We start from the raw sequence: 20285 nt of genomic DNA, 5'->3' as shown, positions 1-20285 counted from the left end.
GCACTTAACTTTCTCATCCCCGTAGGTGCCCATCTAAAAACAAAAAAAACCCAAAAAAACAAAAACGAGCTAATACCTCATATGGGCACTCAAGGTAAAGAGCAACCCTAATGCAGCTCTGGTACAAGGCCTCACACATAATATGTGCTCAATAAATATTAATTCTTTTTCTTCAAATTTCTACCGGTGACCAATCTCTAAGAAAAAAAATGGGGCCTCTAAAGAGAGAGTATTAAAAAAAAAAGTTGTTGTTGTTGTTACCAAATCTGTTTTATCTTCTCAAAACAACAAAGCCAATTCTCACCTCTGACCAGATTTTCTGTTTGAGAAACATTCTGGCTTTCCTTAAAGGTTCACCTCCCACCTCATTTGCATTCCGGTGTCTGTCCAGCTTCCGTGGATTCAGGCAACAATAGTGACTTTGGAATCCATTCACAGAAGTTCTGAAATCTAAACCCTTTACATCTACACAAAATGGTTTGAATTACTTGCAAACACCTCTAATTAAGATTATCATAATGAAAGTCAGCAATAAAATGTAATAAAGTAACACCACAGTATGTGGAAATTTCCTACTAACTGTTCAGAACTCCAGAAGACCCTTTTCTGGCCCAAGCTGCCTCCTCAAAGCACACAGGAAGAATTAAACTTGGCCAGATTCTCTAAGGAGCATCAGACATTTGCCTTTCTAAACACTTAAGCAAGGAGCTTGAGAGGTTATCCACCATACATTCCAGGAAAACAGAATTATACAGCTGGATACTTAAGACCATTAAAAAGTTTAAAGAAACTGTCCAGACTTGAGGTTTCAAGACAAACAGACTGAAAACGCTCTTCAAAAAGGCAATGCTTTAAGATTTTCCTTTCCAGATCTTAGTACCAGAGCTTTGCAAGCAACTGTTGGAAAGCAGGCGCGCATCTGGACTCTCGGGTCTTGGAATGATGATATCCCTGGGTGCACACACATACCGATTTGTACAAATGAACAGATTATTCCAATTCTTCCCTCACTCTGCACCAAGTCCAAATTCAGGACTGACACACTAGTCTCTGCAGACAACGAAGGAAAAATGTGACAAAGATTTTCCGGCCAGCGCCACCCCTCTCCTCACCCGCCCTCAGCACACACAAGTACACAGAGGATTCTGTGTGCAGCTCTGATTCGGGGCCCGTTTATGCACCATGACATCAGTGCAGGATAAGGAGCCAAGTTTAAACTCCATCTGGGACAAATAATGTCCAGGCACACTGTGACTTCTTTTGTTTATATACACTGACTAAATATGTCTTGGTGGTAAATGAACGAACTCTTAAGATTTATTTCCCAAGGCCTCCACAACAATATTCTGCGCCCCTGAAGCAACTCCCGGCCTCCAGTTCTCTTTCCAAGGCTATGCGTAAGTGATTTTTAACAGAACACATGATTCTGAAACATGCAATTAACATCTTGAGGAGAGACAAAGTCCAAGCAGCCCTTCATCCATCTCGAACAAAGAAAACGAGGAACTGGCTAGCGAACGGGTGTGGTGTCGTGACTTACGGTACAAATACTGCAGGACACTTAATTCTGTATTCCCCCTGAGAACAAGCAGCAGCAGAGGTGAGAGATTAAGAACCGCTCACGTAGCCAAGTGGCCATTTTCTTTTCTCTTTGAAGGACAAACTTAGGGTAGTTCTTTTTTCTTGTAATTTTGGCATGACTTGAGACATAATTATAAATTCAGGATGAAAAACAAACAAGCTAATAGGTTCAAGCCTTCCAGTGAGTTTTTAGATTTCTTCAGACACAAAAACTGTGCCTCTGGGGTGATGTAATTTTTGAATGAAAATGAAAGGCGGGGTTTGGGAGGAAAGGAAGGCAGACCAAAAGGTCATCTCCTAGCTCCCGGGGTGGGCGGAGTCAAGGAACTCCTGCTCACCATGTCTTGGCTCACTGTGTTGGTCCAAAGCTGCTGACCCCAGAGGGAACCACTCCCCCGGTCCAAAGCTGCTGACCCCAGAGGGAACCACTCCCCCGCTGCTAATCTCACGGAAAGAATTATTCCCCTAAGGAAAGAAAGGGAGGAGTTCCAGTGACCTGGGCCTCAGATGACTTCACTCCCAACTCCTCCAAACTCAACCCGTGCCTCCAGGCCTCAGACACCACCACCACCACCACCACCACCACCACCACCACCACCACCTGGTTGGCAATTTTCAGAAGCTCCAGATCCAGAATCACTGCCACCTTCCAGAGCTAATGTGAAGATCATAGAACAGGAAGTCTTCACCATGAACTTTTATAATTTACCATCAGGCAAAACCCAGTCCCCAAATCCCCCAAATCTCTCCCGACTGTTTACCTGAACGAGACAATGAGATATGCCCAACCCAAGCAACTCTACCCTTCCAGGAAGGGAGGTTCTAAATGGACTCAAATCCCAGTCCTGTGATTTGCAAGCTGGAAGTACCTAACCTTTCTTGCCTCCGGTTGTGTAAGAACGATCACCACCTTACGGGCTGTATGATTACTGGATGAAATGATGTATACAAGTGCTTAGCACCATTCCGAGCACCTCATAAGCCCTCAGTTATTACGCACTCCCTCCACCACAGAGGGAACAAAGAAATCAAAATATCATATCGAAGCCATTCTTTCCAACAACTCAACTTACTGCCCACAAATAACCACTCAACTAAAAGTGGAGACCAAAAGCCTGCTGGTGATCATCAAGCTTACAGAGTAACATTTAGGTCTCAGGTAAATGCCAAAAACTCAGACACTTAGAATTCTTTCAATGTCAAGCATCTGACCTCTAATGAATCTTATACATTGTTAAGGCCCTGAAATTTCTGGAAGAGGCAACCTTACGGAATCTTTTATCCTTGGTGTTGTAACAGAAAATGAGCCACTGCCTCCTTCCCAAGAAACAGCACACACCTGGGGTGGTGTCTATCTTCAATTCTCCTTATGGGAGGCTCTTTAAAGTTCCAAGGCCCCTTGAAGAAACATGATGTGCAGGGACAATCGATAAAAAAATGGGAAAACTCTTCAGTGCCTGACCCTGAGAAAACCACTTTAAAAACGAGAAAAATGGAGACTCTTGAGAACTAAACTTGATGTGAACAACCATCTATTAAAGGATAATGTCCTCCATCACCCAACTCTACCCTCCATGGAGACTCCCGGGTCTTTAAGACCGGTACTATTCACAGACAAGGCACATATAAGCCTAAGGTCTGATTTCCCATCACAACCCCTAAAAGAAAAATATGGATGCCATTCCTTCGTAATTAATATTATATTCGTGTTTTATATTACTTTTATTTTTGCTCTAAAGTCTAAATGACTAAAGTCACCAAATAAATTATAAATAAACAGACATTTTTTAAGGATGCTTTTTATATGGACTTTTTGCAAGGTAATGAGAAGATGGGTCTCAAATAGACCCATTCTGACTATATAAAACAAAAATTAAAATAGCGAAATCAGAAAAGACGTACGAGGTGCACAACTCTGGCCAATTCAGCTACCAAACCACATCACTAACCGAAGCCCACGCTTCAGTGTGTCAAGGTTTCTTTCTCCCATGGACTAGGACAATCCAATACAAAGAGCAAAGAAACTTTCATCTGAAGTAGTAATAAGGTGCTCGCTTCAGCAGCACATATACTAAAAACTGAAGTAGTAATACGTTTCAGTCAGTGCTACATTTTTCTAACCACTTAGAAAACACAAGAACATTGTAACAACGCCTCTTAAAAATTAAGTCATGTAAGGTAACCAGGTAACAAGCACAAGTCCATTTCTCTCCAAATCTAAGGTTTGGCTCACACCATTTAATTACCATTTCTTGAAAATAATAGGAATGGAATCCTGATAACAGCTTTCCTGATTGTAGTTCTAGTCTCCTTGCCCCCAAAGCTAGACCAGTCTGCTCCAGCTCCGTGCTGTCTCCATTTAACTGCCCAGTTATTTGCAAAGCAGAAACCCTTAACGAAGTAATTCCCTAAATTCAGGCTGTCCATTTTATCCAAATGCACACCTACTCTACTACAAGGAGTAAGGAATGGACAATAAAGAGTGGATCTAGGAGCGGCAGGATCAAATTATTCTAATTAATGATCATGCTAAACACACCTGCTGCCCATAAAACACAGGTCCCCCCCCCTCCCCCCCAGCAATGATCTGATCTGATGGTCTCCTATTAAGGAAAAAGGCCCAGGGCTGAGAAGCAACACCGATGTCGGAATGAACACTAAAGGGGCACGTGAATTCTGTTTTTTTCTGGAGGCCCACTACAGCTTCAGCTTCAATTTATTCTAAAGGTAGAGCTGGCTGGAAAATTACTAAGAGGTACCTAGTTCTGGCCAATCCCAATTTAAACAGGGAAATAAATGTAGTCTGAAGAAACCCAGAGTTACCTCCATACAATACTGTGTGACTTCAGCAGCTGGCTCCTCGGCAGGCTATTTATTTTTCGCACAGGTCTTTGGAACTTAAAGATTCATGTTACTAATTTTATGCCGCTTGCTCACTATTGTCTTGTTTGGAGTGTAACATATATCATTTTTATATGATCCTATTTTTAAAATCAATCATTTTAACAAAGAAAAAAAGAGTGAGAGAGAGAAAAGTCTGCCAACATGAAAATGGTTATTCAAACATATGTCTTAACACATGTAGATGGAGAACTATCCCATCTTTTCTTCCTGTGTGTCTATGTATTATTTTTACTGCGCTATGAGACATAGCCATGGCTGTCACATCACATTTAACATGACAAATACACATTATCAAAAGAAAATAGACATTAGAGGCTGGAAAGCCATCATACTTAATCTTATCCAAAGAGAAAGTTAATACAGAAATGGTATTAAATGCCTCATCAAGGTAATACCAGAAAAGTCTGCTTTTAAAAAATTCTATTTCAATAAGCATTTAAGGAAGTCTCAATTCTTGGAGACTCTAAAACAGGATTATAAACACAAGTACTTGCATCTCTGCCCTTGGAATGCTGATAGCTTGCATCTGTGTTTAACATCCCTAACTAGTCTGTAAACAGTAAAATCAAGGCACCTTCTTGTTCCTTCTGCCCCTGCTATGCTTTAGTGAGTGCTCAATGTGGCACTGACCGGGGACTCAAAATTCTGTTCACTGAAAAGCAAAGGCCAAAAAAAAACAAAACAAAAAAACCAATACGTGGGTCCTACCTTGTAAGACGTACATTGAAACCCTCCCACTGAGCTAGATGACCTGGAGCCCACACCAGTTCATTTCACAATTCATGAGGAAAAAAACTAGGAGGCTTAAAAATTCAAATCACTTCCTAAGTATGATACACAAACGAGTGTGCCTGAAAAATCAAACTTTTTTTTTCCCCCAAACCTTTTTGCTTTATTTGAAACAAAAGACGCGTGAGCACAAAATGCAGTTTCAAAGGTAAAAATGTTAATTTCCAGGTTCCAACCCCGGGCGGCCATAGAAGGCAGGCAAGTGCAGAAATGGAGTGAAGGGGACAGAGTGGGGACTGAGGAGGACAGTCCCCAGCTGGGGCGGGCTGCTGCCTCTTTTTGCCAACCCACTGCTGCCAAGTGGGAAGACCAGCCCAGTGTTATCAGATCTTCTGGGTTTCTCAGATAAACAGAAAGATCCAGAATTTTAGGTAAATCTTCCAATCTTTAAGGACTGGTACCTAATCATTTTAATAATAACAATTATAGAGAGGCAGGGAAGAGGAGAAGGCCTGTCTGACAAATATAACAAATGGTCAGTTTTCGAGCCCCGGTTCAGATGAATTAAATTTGTTCATTCCATTCATCCTTCAACCATTCTGAATGAAGGACTGACCGGACACTACCTCAGACGCCAGGCATTGTGTGAAAAACAGACACAGTCCCTGTTCTCGAGTTTACAGTGCAACCACACAGTCAAACGCTGCAATAAGTTGAAAACAATCATAATGTTAAAACCACTGCAGAGTTTTAAATTGCCGTTATTTTGCAGCGCAACTTTGCCACGCCAGTGTTTTTCCTTAATCCTCTCCTTTTGGAAGGCAGCTCAATTTCTACCATTTGAAGGATACGGACTACAGTTTGTCTCTTATTATTACTGCCTTTGGCTAATTAAATTCTGAAGTGTCTCTCAACTCAGACAGCTCAGAGCTGTCATAATTACATGTCGTATGGTGTAATTATTGTGGGTGCCACATATAACAACACCCTCTGATAATATGGCATCAACATTTTCCTTTATGAGACAGATTATGCAGAGGCTATGACTCTTCAGAAGCCTTTGTAGTGAGTGGAATTGGCAGACCTAAGGCAGAGAGGATTGTAAAAATCAGACCACAGATCTGGATAAACACACCTTTTTATTTACAGTGAAAAGCGGGCCCTCAGAAGCAGGGGTGGCTGCCTGTGTTGCTGGAAAGTAGCTGGGGACGGGGGGTGCTCGCTATGTTAGCATCGCTATGAGATCACTAATTCTGAGGGACAGACATCAAGGGGTGGACAGCCACACGGGATGCATCAGAGGACCAAAGAGTTTCACTAACAAGAACATGGACTAGCCAAAGTTCCAGAGAAGAGATGGCAGAACGTGCAGATATGGTTTGGGGTACCATTAACGTGAGCTCTCCATGGAATGTACCAGCCCTCCAGAGCAGTCTCACTACATGAGACAGAAACCGATGACATGATATGCAAAGGGGAGTGAAAGTCCTAGACTTCACTTTGAGTGAGATGTCTGTGCAGACTCAGCCTCCGCACAGACACTTCGAGCCCTGTTTTCCTGCCCGCCTCGTCCACTCCCTGATCCACCCCTCCTCCATGCTCCCAGGGCACAGGCATCTTCTGCAATCCAAGCACTTCTCCTGTGGCTCTACATGTGTGTAAATACAGCCTTTTAATTTTGGTGAACCACGCTCTGCTCCCCCACTCGACTGCTCATTCCTTCAGGGCCAGAGCAGGGTCTAGTTCAGCTTTGTGTAGCCAGCACCTATCCGCACCTGGTGTAGTGCGAGCACAGGAGACATGTGACAGGTACTTATTAAAATGGACAAATCGATTACTCAGTCCCTCCTTAAGTTGGGTCGTGCATCCTGCCCTCTCGCTCCTCCTTTCTATCGCAAATCTCGAAGAAAAGACTACGACGCTATCCGGACACCCGAGGCCTTTGCAAGTGTGAGTGGTAGAGAGAACGTGGACAGCAGTCTGCGGTGACCGTTGTCTTTCAACATTTGCACAAGCTGTACACTCCGCAGACATCTTGATGCTGAAGAGTCTGCCCAAAGACCAAGCTTCCCCATGCTGAGTTTCCCAAACCAACACTTGACCAAACTTAACTCTTTCCATTTTCTGCCCAAGCCCCAGCCTCTAAATAGGACTCTGTCATAAAAGGAGCTGTTATATAGGGGCGCCTGGGTGGCTCAGTCAGTTAAGCAGCTGCCTTCGGCTCAGGTCATAATCCCGGGGTCCTGGGATTGAGCCCCACGTTGGGCTCCTGGCTCAGCGGGGAGCCTGCTTCTCCCTCTCCTTCTGCCTATACCCCTGCTCATGCTCTCGCTCTCTGTATCTGTGTCTCAAATGAATAAATAAAATCTTAAAAAAAAAAAAAGGAGCTGTTATATAATGTTGTTCAGCAATAAGAGCTGTAGCCTCTACTTTAACTGTTCTCATTTGAGTATCTTTCTTCTTCCCGAGCAAACTTCCCAAGAATGGTTTATTCATTTGTCTACGTTATACTGGTTGTAGACTGCTTCCTGGGTCTCCCTGACACGGTGGCTATCAGGACATTTAAAGAGTAAGCCTGCATGGTGAGAGGATTTGAACTACCGAATGCAAGGAGGGAGCCATCAAGGATGAGTTATTAAGAAGACATCAACCAGAACAGAAAAGGTCACTGGAATTGGAGGAGAAGCACATTTGAGGTAAAAGACATGCCGATGACGAGCACCATCTGAACATGGAAAGTTTTAATATGTTTAATGTGCTGTCTGGAAATGTGTACTCAAAAGAATGCTCCAGGAAATCTCTGCCTGTGTACTCCGTCTAGGGGAAACAAAGGCTTTCGCAAAGAAGAAACAAAAGGAGGGCAGAAGCTCACTCTTGATAAAATGACATGCTGCATGCTGATCAAAAGGCACAGACAAAGTCAAAAGAACCGTGGACACGGATGAGGTACTTTAAACTTCTGTCTTTCAGGGCAAGCCTGTTCACATGTTATCCTGAGCCGCCGGGAGAAACAAGTTTTCTGTTTACATTTAAGGAGATCTACTTCCTGAAGAAGAGGCAGTAAGAACACTCATTAGCAATTAATATCCTGCAAGCTTAAAAGAAAAAAAAAAAAAAAGACATAAATACGACAAACGAAACATTTGCTAGTTGCCGTTTAAGAACAGGAGGACAATGAGGCATCTAAATCTATCCCCACCCCCACTGACCCCCAATGAACATGTATATGAGAAGAGTCACCGACAATACAAGATAAAAAGAGGCATACATACCACCCTCCTGTAGGCTGTAAGTATCACATATTAAATTAGCGAATCAGTAATGTCTGTGTTAACACTTCTGTTCTTAACCTAATGGTTTCCTTATTTAAACACTGGTGACTGCTGTAATTCTTATTCAGAGATTATTAAAATACCAAACCAGTAGAGGAGGGCCTGGGTGGCTCAGTCGGTCGGTTAAGTGTCCGACTCGTGATTTCAGCTCGGGTCATGATCTCGGGGTTGTGGGATCAAGCCCTGCATCAGGCTCCCTGCTCATGAGGAGCCTGAGTTTCTCTCCCTCTGCCCACCCCGACTTGTGAGCGCACGCTCTCTCTCTCTCAAATAACTAATCTTTTAAAAAAAATAAAGAATAAAATAAAACACTAAACCAACAGAAAAAGCTGGAAATTGGGCTGATGCTTGCACTTTCATGCTTCAAACTAGCGGTTACATTTCTAAACCTCTAAAACCAAGACAGTTAAATTTATATACCATAGGTTCTGAAAATGTAGGCACCAATATTCTGATTACTGATGGGCATTGCCATAATTTATATAGCCATACACAAAAACTCAGGTTAGGAAACCTGACAAGAATAGTATGTTGTCAGGGACGCCTGGGTGGCTCAGTCGGTTAAGCGTCTGCCTTCAGCTCAGGTCATGATCCCAGGGTCCTGGGATCGCGTCCCGCATCGGCTCCCTGCTCCACGGGGAGCCTGCTTCTGCCTCTGCCTCTGCCTCCCTCTCTCTCTATCTCTCATGAATAAATAAATAAAATCTTTAAAAAAAAAAAAAAAGAATAGTATGTTTGTCAGGCATATTTAGGGAAGCAAACTCTATTTAGCCAGGCTGATCTATTCAAAGGTAAAAGAAATTATAGTGAGAGGAACAGAGATACTTTATTTAGAAAACAATAGTTCAAAATAAAGCTATTCCATTTCACTCCTAGGTAGATATCCAAGAGAAATGAAAATATACATCCACACAAAAATTTGCACACAAATGTTCACAACCGCCAAAGAGTGAAAAGGACCCAAATGTCCATCAATTGATGAATGAATAAGCAAAATGTAATATATCCATGTGATGGAGTAGCACTTGCCAGTAATGTATTGATACACGCTATTACATGGATGAACCTTGAAAACATTATGCTTGGTGAAAGAAGCCAGGCGCAAAAGACTGCATATTGCATGATTTCATTTATATGAAATGTCCGGAATGGGCCAATTACCTCCAGAGAGAAAAAGTAGGTTAGTGGTTGCCAAGGAATACAGGGAAGGAAGGACTGGGATGTGACTGCACCAGGGTTTCTGTTTATCATGATTAGAAGGTTCTAAAACTGTGGTCCTAGCTGCACAATTCTGTGAAAATAGCAAATTCCATTGTATACCTTAAATACTATCTTAATAAAGCAAAGCTGTTAAAAGTTGCTTCCGTCCACACTGTGTGTTAACTACTGTTCTTGTTCATTTAGTTGATAATGTACTTTTTAAAATATTCATTCATAATGAGGATGGCTTTTCATTTTAAGTAAAGAATCATCCTTTTCCTGCTACCTCTATAAAATGACAAACCAACATTTGAAACTTAACATGACTCTGGATAATGAAAACTAACAGTGTCTCTTATTTAGAGAGCCAGAACAGAGCGGACTACCTTGGCAAGAACTTGTCCTAACTAAGTCCAGAAACCATCAGGACAAAACTCAGGAGGAGGAGGCCTGTGGGGACTGGGGAGCTTTCTCCTAACTGCGGTGGTTCTTTTGCATATACGGAAATGTTTAGAATGTCCTCTGCACAGCTGTGAAGTATTAAGAATGCTGTAAACACACACAAGGTGAGCATCGCCATATATACTCCTAACACAAAGGTAGAGGCACAGCCCCATGGCCAGTGGCCAGCTCTTTATAACAGTATCATTTGAGGGGTGGCTCAAATGCTGCCCATCCCTCCCTTAAAATGTCACCCCCAAGGGTCTGCAGACAGTGTCCACCACGTCCATCATCGAAGTCAACCCTCTGTCTCCAAAGTGGCTATGGTGGGCATATGAAGCCTGGGCAGATGAAGCTGATTTTCTGCAAAAAGGCTAAAACTACAAAGAAGACTGTGCTAGGCTTGAATGTGTTGAGCCCAACTGCAGATCTAAGAGAATGTTGGCTATTAAGAGAAGCAAGCAAGGGCAGCTATCTGGCTCAGTCAGTAGAGCATGCTACTCTTGATCTCAGGGTTGTAAGTTTGAGCCCCACGTTGGGTTTAGAGGTTAGTTAAAAATAAGAATAAAAAAAAAAGATGCAAGTCTTTTGAATTGGGAGGAGATAGAAGAGAAAGGGCCAAGAGATCCAGTTCTAAGCTTTTATTTTGTTATATTATGAAGACAATAAAATCTTGAGGTTATGCTCAGAAAAATAATAGTAATAATAATAATAACCAGAAAACATTAGTAGAGATCATATTCTCTGGTGTGTCCTCTGTGTCCTGATCCTTAACACAGATCTCCTGAGCATCACACCACTCAGGCTCTTAAGAGCAAGCAGCAAATACCAACAGGTGTCTTAGGCAAGCACTCAAAACTCATGCAGTCCCAGACTTTTGGATCCTGACCTTTGGTCCTTGTTCTTTTTGTTGACCGCCTCCTTTCCTTACCCCCTCCTCCCTGGTATTTTTCCACTGTTTTTGGTTTTGCTTGCTCCTTGAGTCTCTTCACCTTGTGCCTTAACCCAGGTTCCACACACAGGCCCTGAGGATTCTACTATACTTAACTAGGCCAAAACTAAATGTTACAGCCCAAAGGAAAGAGCAGAGGCTTGAGGAAATGAGGGAGACACGGATGGAGACTCTAGGGGCAGAAAGAGGAAGAAAAATGTCCGGCACAGAGGCTACTGCCTAGGCTGAGCCACAGTGACATAGAGGTAACCTCAAGGCATGATAAATCTTGGGTTGATCCTGCTAAGAGGGAGATTTCAAACACACTCAGCCCACTTACCAAGTACGCCCCATTAAGAGAAATTCAGGGTTATTGCCAATCAATAGCTTGGCCCACATAACCTATAAATATATTAATGTTGTTAACACAGTCATATCTACTAATTAGAAAGACTAAAACATTTCCTTCCAATGAGAATTTTTAGAGTGAGTATAGCCCCAGTTTGAGAAAGCTTGATATTTGACAGTGTATAAAACAAAGGATTAGCAGATTTTCCCATTCCTGGCTTTACACTTTACAGATAAATAAAATACAGATAAAATAAGAATGTGATTTTATTAATCAAAATTATTAAGCAGCTTCTACTTAGAGCTAAGGTAGACATACAGAGCAGTGAAATGCTGCATGGCCTGAGGATGTCCACAGTCTTTTCAGGCTTTGGTCATTTCTAAGTGCAAAAAAGTTTATGTCTAAAGAGAGAATTTGAAAATTCTGTAACTAAGGACTTGGTGTGCTAGAGATCATAAACTACAAAAGGGTGTTCTGTGTGAACTGAATTACAGCACTGAGGAAGAAATCATCAAAACACAAGAATGGTGCACAGTAACATGGACACGTGGTCTCGGGTCTCCAAGTACATACTCGAACAAGAATTAGGTGACTGAGCGGAGGCCCAAGATGCCTTCCAAATTGAGCCACATTTGAATACCTTTTTTTTTTTTTTTAAAGATTTTATTTATTTGAGAGAGAGAGAGAGCACAAGAGCGGGGAGCGGGAGAGGAAGAAGCAGACTCTCCGCTGAGCAGGGAGCCCGATGCGGAACTCGATCCCGGGACTCCAGGATCATGACCTGAGCCGAAGGCAGTCTCTTTAACCAACTGAGCCACCCAGGCGCCCCACCTTGTTTTTTTTTATCCTTTTAATCAGTGAAAAGGGAGACCAGACACTGCACCTTAAACAGTCCCTGGCACTTTTGGAGATCTTCCCATGAGCATGATGAAGAGGGCAAGGGCTACACCCAGAGGGCTGACCAGATGTTACTCCAGGTGTTACAGGGCAACTCTGGGCAGGGCACTGACATGTGGGTGTTTTTCAAGATTTTACGTACGTATTTATTTGAGGAGAGAGAGAGATCGCTCGCACATGTGCAAGCAGGGGGAGGGGCAGAGGGAGAGGGAGAGAAAACCTCAAGCAGACTCCGTGCTGAGCACAGAGCCTCACATGGGGCTCAATCTCATGACCTGAGCTGAAACCAAGAGTCAGTCGCTCAACCGACTGAGCCACCCAGGCGCCTTTGATGTGGGTGTTTTCGGAAATTCTCTCAAACGACTGCTGTGTGGTAAATACTTTCTGCTGGGCAAAAAGTAAAAGCAGGGAGACCAGTGAGAGGGACTGTCCTACCCTGGTGAGAGATGCTGGCTTGGAGTCCAGTGGTGGTAGCGGAAATGAAGTAGACATGGCAAATTATGGCTTCAGCACATTTCCCTGAGATGAAGCCAACAGGCCTTGCCGACAGGCTTGGGAGAGGAAGACTAGAAGATGCAAGTGAAGACTCTGGGCTTGAAGAGCAATGGAGCGAAGGAAGCAGAGGCTCTACTTAGAGAACATCTACTGTAAGAAGAGCAGAGACAGGAAGTGGTAACTACACAGTGATGTGGAGTCAAGGGAGAGGATCTTGTTTTGCTGGGTAGTTGTTTGTTTGTGGGTTTGAGGTAAAAGATACTACAGGATGTCTGGTGGAAATGATCCAGCACAGAGAGAGAGATTAAAGAGTCAGGAAGGGAGGTGCCCATCAGTGGTGAGAAAGGATGAAATTCATTCAACCAATGAACGTTTACTGAACATCCATTAGATATTCTAAAGCACAAGAAAGTAATATAAATAAATTAGCCAGCAAAGTAATATCCAATAGAGGCAAAGTATGAATGGACTGTGATGGATAAAGGGTGTTCACATACTATGACAGATTGTGGGGAGGGAAAGCAAGCACATACGGACATCAAATAAATGGCTGATTAACATATTTGAATTATTGATAGAGTTTGAGCAAAGATTTTTCACGAAATTATTCCCAATTCTACTTTTCATAAGACAAAGACTTTTACCTTTATGCTCCTAAAGAACTGCGCAAAGACAAAAGGATATTTATTTAGTAGAAGACTGAGCAAACCCGGTGTTTGCAGTCATATGAAAATCTGTTATCAAAACAGTTCACCTAATAATTTTTTAAAGCTTTATGTAACCATTTAAATTTCTTCCCAAGTGCTACGTGAATGAGTTCAGAAATATCTTTTCTATTTTGTGATATTCAGTAATACTGACGGAGAAGTTTTACAGAGAATAAGTACCGCCACTTTGCAAGCGGCAGGCTCTACGTTTGGAAGCCAGGGTGGGTTCTCGTGGACCTGGGCATCTCGCTGAGGTCAGTCACCCCCAGCGTGAGATCAAACCCTGACCCGCCCTCTGAGTGTTCTGCTCTGGACAACCAGGCCAACCAGTCAAGCACAATACAGGACATGAATCAACAGACATTTTATTCCAAAGACTTGTACATATTTTTGAAATGATTCATTTAAAAATCAGACATTTTCCTGATGCTTCAGCAGTTAATACCAACTGAATGAGGTAAGATTTGCTGTTATCAGAAGCCATAATCGGATATTTTTTAAAAATCATACAGCAGTCGTATAGCACAAACACTTACCTCTAGGACTATGAATGTTCACAATCACAGATCTTTGAATCTCAAACTAGAACAATGACCGGATAAATGGTTCCCACTTAAACAGTTTGACTTAAATGTCCCTCTTACCACACCAACCTGCTGAGCTGCATCCCCATTCACCAAGTGGGGCATCATGGCTACCTCTCCGTTCAGCAATGGCGGTAGTTCCAGAGGGATTTGGTCGGTCATCATCATTGTGACGTACATTCATGGAGAACTGCCCTCAACTGGCTTCCTGCAAAAGAACCACCATTTTTTAAAAAGGACCCAGGATCCCAAACAGTCACCAATAACAACATCAGCAATTTAAGTGCACCATCATGAAATCAGCTGAAAATCAAGTTATTCTAATCCTACGTTACTGTGCCAGGCCCCAAGGAGGGGTAAAGCCAAAGCAAGGAAATGGCTTGAACTAGGAGACCACTGACTTGAGTCTCCAAGCAGCCATGTAAACATAACCTCCCAGACCTAGACTTTGTCATTTAAATTTTTTAAATACATGAATAATAGTAACTACCCTCCTCCAGGGATCTTTCTGGGGCTAAAAGGAGACAGTACTGTAAGAAGGTCAAGTGTCAAACAAACACTGGTGGTATCATTATCTTTAATTACAGAAAATAAGGCCAAAGAGGATGACCTATAAAAACAGGTGTTCCCTTTCGTTAGGATCAAAATACTGTTCATAAGCAGTTAATCCAAGTAAGTTAACAGAGGTTATACTGCAATTGTTGCAATTTCTGACCCTGCCACTAATTTGGTAATTAATCATGTTCTAATTATCTCTCTCTCTCGTCATTTCCTTGAATTGAATTTAACCTTCTGTGCATTTATGTCCTTATCACTGTGCAGATCTTGAACTTCCCTGTCTCTCAGACAGAACCCATGGCACCTTGTGCAGAGTAGGGCTAAAAGGCAGACCACCTTGCTTCCACAGAATAAATGATTTTCATACAACTATTCAAGACAGCACAAAGCCCACTGTCATTCCAAAATGGTACTTGCTACCAAAAACAAGCTTTCCAATTCAACAGTGGGAAAATAACAACAAATTCCTGTTTAAATTGTAACGTGTTAAGAAGCATTTACATATCCTTCACTTATGCCTAAAAATTTATGGCACATAAAGTTTAATATCATGGGCAAAGAAGACAAAACAAACACACATTTTCAATCCATTCAGAAACAAACGGACATACATATTTATCACTCATAATGACGTCCCCCCAAATATCAAGTCAAGGATATCTGATCCCCAATTGGGAATCCCAATATCCAAATCAGGCAAAACAGTGGAACAAATCCTTTAATGATGGTCTCAAATTTGTCTCAGGTGTGACAGAAATAAAATATTTTTCTCATTCTTAACCCCCTCCACTCTGAACATTAAATTTATTTCCCTCTCCGGCAAGCCCACCCAAAAGAAACTCCTTCCCTGGAAGTATCAAATGATGCATAAAAGCCACCCAAGAGACTGTAAACTTCTTTTATTTTAAAAAGGTAAAATTTTACACTGTTCATTATAACCCCATTTGGAGAAACTAATTATTTTAAGCACCAAACAACGAAGTCTTGTCCCAACTAGGGAAGCACATTCTATAATAACAGGTCTTATAATTCAGTGTTAATAGTACCATCATGCTGTTTTATGAGGCAATTACTCAGTTCCTAAGCAAATGAAAGTACAAAACCCAAAGCCCAACAGTTTATCCTGATGAAGGAAACAGATTTTTGCACAGTAAAATTAACTAAGATAATTCCATTGGCACTATCATGACATCACTGCTTGATTGAGTAGGTCAAATGAGGGAGAACCGATGTCCATTTCAATTTTATTTCTAATATACTTAATCCTCCAGTGGATGAGGAAAGGACAGCTCCTCTCCCCAGACTGCTGATATTACACAGGCTTGTTTTTAAGTGGAATGTTTTATTTCATGTTTCTTCCTAATTGCAGGTCGGATAAACAGGGCAGTAATTTACATCAGGGGTCTGAGTATAAAGCCTCTGGGATGAGCAGCACTCTCTTCCAGCTGAAGAGTTCCAAGGCACTTTGCTGGTGAGGCTGCGGTGCAGATTGCGGTGCAGATTATGGCTCTGTCTTCTCTCCCTTCCCTGCGAAAGCAGTGAGGGGCCAAAGCCCTTTGCCACATGGGCAGTCCCAGCTGTCATCTGAGACACAAGCCCAAGGATGGAACCTGCTTCTCTTTTCTCACCCCAAGAGGCAGCAGGAGCAAACCGACTGCAGGGCTTGCCCCTAGGTCCCTTCGGCCTCTAGGTCCTTCCATGAGGCCAGAGAAGAGTAAATAATGAACGGGGGCGGGAGGGATGCGCACAGGACTGAGGTCCTTAGGACCTGCTCTGGGCTGTAGCTCCTTATGCTCCATATGGTCGAACCCAGCTGCCTGATTTTTCAGTATTGGGGTTTGAGACTCAAATCCAATTAACCAGTGCTATTTTATTCCTATTTCTCACAGTCTCCTGGGGATAACTGCAGGTACTGGGTAGCAGGAGATATTCGTAATCTGAAACCAAATTCAGGCATTTCTGGTCCCGTCCCTAATACCAAAGAATATCTCAATGCCAACACTGTATCTAACAGTGACAATTCCAATTTAAGAAAACTTCTGGTTGGTGCCCAGTTAAACAATGGCACTTGCTATTAACAGAACAGTCTGAAGCACAAATGTCAGGTCCATAAACTCCAGGCTCTGCAACTGTGGGATAAGGGGACAGACCTAAGGCCTACAAAGGTCCGAGAGATGTAGGATGGGAGAGCAGGGGGCCCATACAGAGTTACAAAAATACCCAAAGAAACCAAGTCCACTGGCACAAGGAGATAATTATAATTGTATTTGCTTTTGAAAACTGTACAGGCAACCTCGGGTAATGCAGCTATTCTATAAAGAAAAAAGGTGCCCGAATCCTTTTTTTTCTCCCCCCTGCTACAATAGACTATCTACCTCAGAGATGTATAGTGGCTTTTGCGGATTATTGGGAGGGGAGCCGGGAAGGGAAGACAGAGGGAACCGTACTTAAAAGAAAGTCAACTATGTGACAATCACTCAGACAGCAATCAGTGAGAATTTATAAACATCACACACTCCTAATGTCTAAACTCAACCATACTGTTAATCATGGAGGAAACTGAAGAATGAATAAAGTGAATAAAAGCCACTGTGAACCCTAGCACGGAGCCTCACCTCTCCATAACCGAAGCTGTTGATCCTCTTGTCCTTAGGCCACTGGCCTGCTAAAATCCAAGCCCTGTTTTCTAATCCTGAAGAGTTTTATCAGAGGTAAACCAGACTTTATCTCAAGTATCAGGTAAAAGATTCACCTAGATGGGGTGGTACATGCAGCCAGCAATATTTAAATTCCCCTTTCTAGGCTCTATGCCCATACAGAGAATAGTTTCATTTGCCTGGAATGCAAAAGATATAATGAAAAAAGTAAGTACATTATCTGTAAGCAAGATAATGCCCAGCTATTTAGCAAGGCAAATGCCAGCCAAGTTGTCCCTTAAAATGATCATGGAATACAATTTAGCGCCACAGATGAAGCAATAAATGTGGAAGCCTTATTATCCAGTTAACTTTAAGGAACAAAACTTACTTTATTTGTAATGACTGTGGATAGAAAGGGCACATCTCCCTCATTGTAGGGCATGCTGGCCATAACATTTTTTTTCTTAGGGATGTGGGGTCATTGTTCCCAACAATCCTGTGTTCAGTCACAAGGTGATGTGTTAAGGACTTACTGAAGCATTCTGACCTTACATATCCAGAGAAATTCACCCCTTCTTTGAGATCTTATATGTAATTGTTGGTTTTTCCCTATTTCTCTCTAGGCAATACTGCAAACCACACCCCCCTCGCATTTCAGGACCATATCCTAAATTTGCTGTCTTACATCTTCCTTGGCCTAAGAGGCCAGATCGCTAGTCATGTACACACACAGAAGAGGAACGGTCCCTGCGGGGTCACTGAAGCTCGCTTATGTGCCTTCAACCATCTTCCTTGATCACTTGCTTATTATCAGCTCTAAGAGAAGCTGAATGGCCAAATGGGTAACCTCCAGAAAACTGAGCTCTGTTTTTTATTGTAGTCAGAAAGCCTCAGGAGAAACCACCCTGACAAAACACTTATTTTCCTGGTGTGGGTTCCTTGTCCCCTAGACAGATGTGTATCTGAGCTGGCCAAATGGGTCCCAGACCTCGGGTATTTTATTCAAGGCTGTGCCACATTCACATTGTCCCCCTTGCAAGGACCCCATTCTTTAGACCACTACCCTTCACACATGAAGAATAAAAATGTGCTGCAAAACTAATACGGATTAAAAAATGGAAAATAGGGCACCTGGGTGGCTCAGATGGTTGGGCGTCTGCCTTCGGCTCGGGTCATGGTCCCGGAGTCCTGGGATCGAGTCCCACATCGGGCTCCCCGCTCTGCGGGAAGTCTGCTTCTCCCTCTGCCTCTCTCTCTCTCTCATGAATAAATAAATAAAATCTTTAAAAAAAAAAAATGGAAAATAGATGACCCTTGCTACAACGCTTTTTTCTAATCCTCTGAATTTTTTTTTTCCTTCACAGAGCTCCAAGGTTTCGCTCCTTTTCTTCATTGTGTTCTTACCCATACTTCCATTTCAAAGAATTTGGTGACAACCACAGGCCTCCCCACCTCTCCCCCTAACCACACATCCTAACACTAAAACCACAAGTGCTTCATGCCCAGCCAGCTGTAGTCTTTTGACTGACAGGAGAGGGACGCCACGTGAGCACTTGTGGTTACCTTCTCCCTCTCCTATGACAGCCAGTCGTTTGCCACTTTCATTACCTGCTAGCAAGGCCCAGAATTAAGGGAAGAAGCCCCTCCCCAGCTAACGGCAGGGGTGGGGGCTGGGCAATCTGAGAAACAAAAAGAACAGATCCTCACTGTTAGTAAGACCTTTAACTCTGTCCAAATATGCCCCAAAGCTTTTAAAGAACACCTGACTTTAAAAGAATATTACAAAAGGTCTTCAGTTTTTACATTACTCTAGGCAACTGGCTTATTACTTTTTCCTCTTATGTTGCTTCCCCCACTCCAAGTCTAAAAAGGTTTTCCACGGTATTTTGGCCCCAGCCTATACCAAGAAACATACTGGCCAAATTCATGAAAAACCTGATTCTGAGGAGAGAACCAGAGATCCATTTCCAAAGGCCAGAGAAAGCAACAATATACTAGGAAGCTTTTCTGACTTGAAAACACCAAAGCCCTAATCACTGCTGGGAGAGTTCTAAGTTGGTGGACCTGGCCTTCAAAGTAGTAACAAAATGTCCCGGTCCCTCACTCCGTGGGCCAATGACCCAAATTTCCTTACATTAATTCAAGATGTGAATCAGCAGTACGGTACCCAAATTAGTTTCAGATGACAAGAGAAAAAGAAACGTAACAACACCAAAAGGAACAAAGTATAACCATCAGGACGGAAGGAGCCAGCCCAGCTGCAGGAAAAGGAGGGGATAAATTTAAGTCGGGCAGAGGCACGGGCTCCCAAACTCACTTCACCTACCCTCTAATGTGGCTTTTGAATGACTTCCAGACTATCCCAGGGAAGTGTCCAAATAAGCAGACGCAGTAAAGGAACAAATAAGAAGACTGTACACCATCAGTGTTAACTTTCTGCTTCCATTCTGCAATTCAAAATGCACTTTCAGAAACCAAATGGGTTCCCTGATGAAAGGGAAATTGATGGAAACCCATCAATTACAGGAACCTCTTATAAAGCAATTGGGCAAATAAATCATCTAATAAATATTAATAAATAATCTTCAAAATTCATACCACTAAAGATAACTGTGATTCCATAAAGTTTGTATCTTTTCCTATAAAACACAGAGTAACCAATCACATGCACATAATCTGAACCGCATGTAAACACTGGCTTGCAACATGTTTGTTCTACAGCCTGAGAAAAATACCATCACGGACACAGTGGTAAATCAAAGCTTGAGGGGCGCCTGGGTGGCTCAGTTGGTTAAGCGACTGCCTTCGGCTCAGGTCATGATCCTGGAGTCCTGGGATCGAGCCCCGCATCGGGCTCCCTGCTCCGTGGGAAGCCTGCTTCTCCCTCTCCCACTCCCCCTGCTTGTGTTCCCTCTCTCGCTGTGTCTCTGTCAAATAA

General features: G+C 42.7%; 1 protein-coding gene across 5 annotated transcripts in view; it reads right to left on the bottom strand.

Annotated features, from left to right (window-relative positions):
- FNDC3B (fibronectin type III domain containing 3B) overlaps positions 1–20285 on the bottom strand; it is a 341048-nt gene that overhangs the window by 253058 nt on the left and 67705 nt on the right. For 3 of the 5 annotated variants that reach the window (XM_034999034.1, XM_034999006.1, XM_034999012.1), the window contains exon 2: positions 14220–14358. In XM_034999034.1, coding sequence (XP_034854925.1) covers positions 14220–14330 — 111 coding nt within the window. In that variant the 5' untranslated portion in view covers positions 14331–14358. Of the gene's footprint in view, positions 1–14219; positions 14359–17323; positions 18454–20285 lie in introns of those variants that run through there. The other 2 variants (XM_034999017.1, XM_034999024.1) reach the window with 2 other exon arrangements.

This window comes from Mirounga leonina, unplaced genomic scaffold, assembly GCF_011800145.1.
Source record: "Mirounga leonina isolate KUSES-001 unplaced genomic scaffold, KU_Mleo_1.0 Mir_115, whole genome shotgun sequence".
NCBI lineage: Eukaryota > Metazoa > Chordata > Mammalia > Carnivora > Phocidae > Mirounga > Mirounga leonina.
Note: the sequence above shows the minus strand (reverse complement) of the source record. Positions and strands in the feature narration are given on the sequence as shown.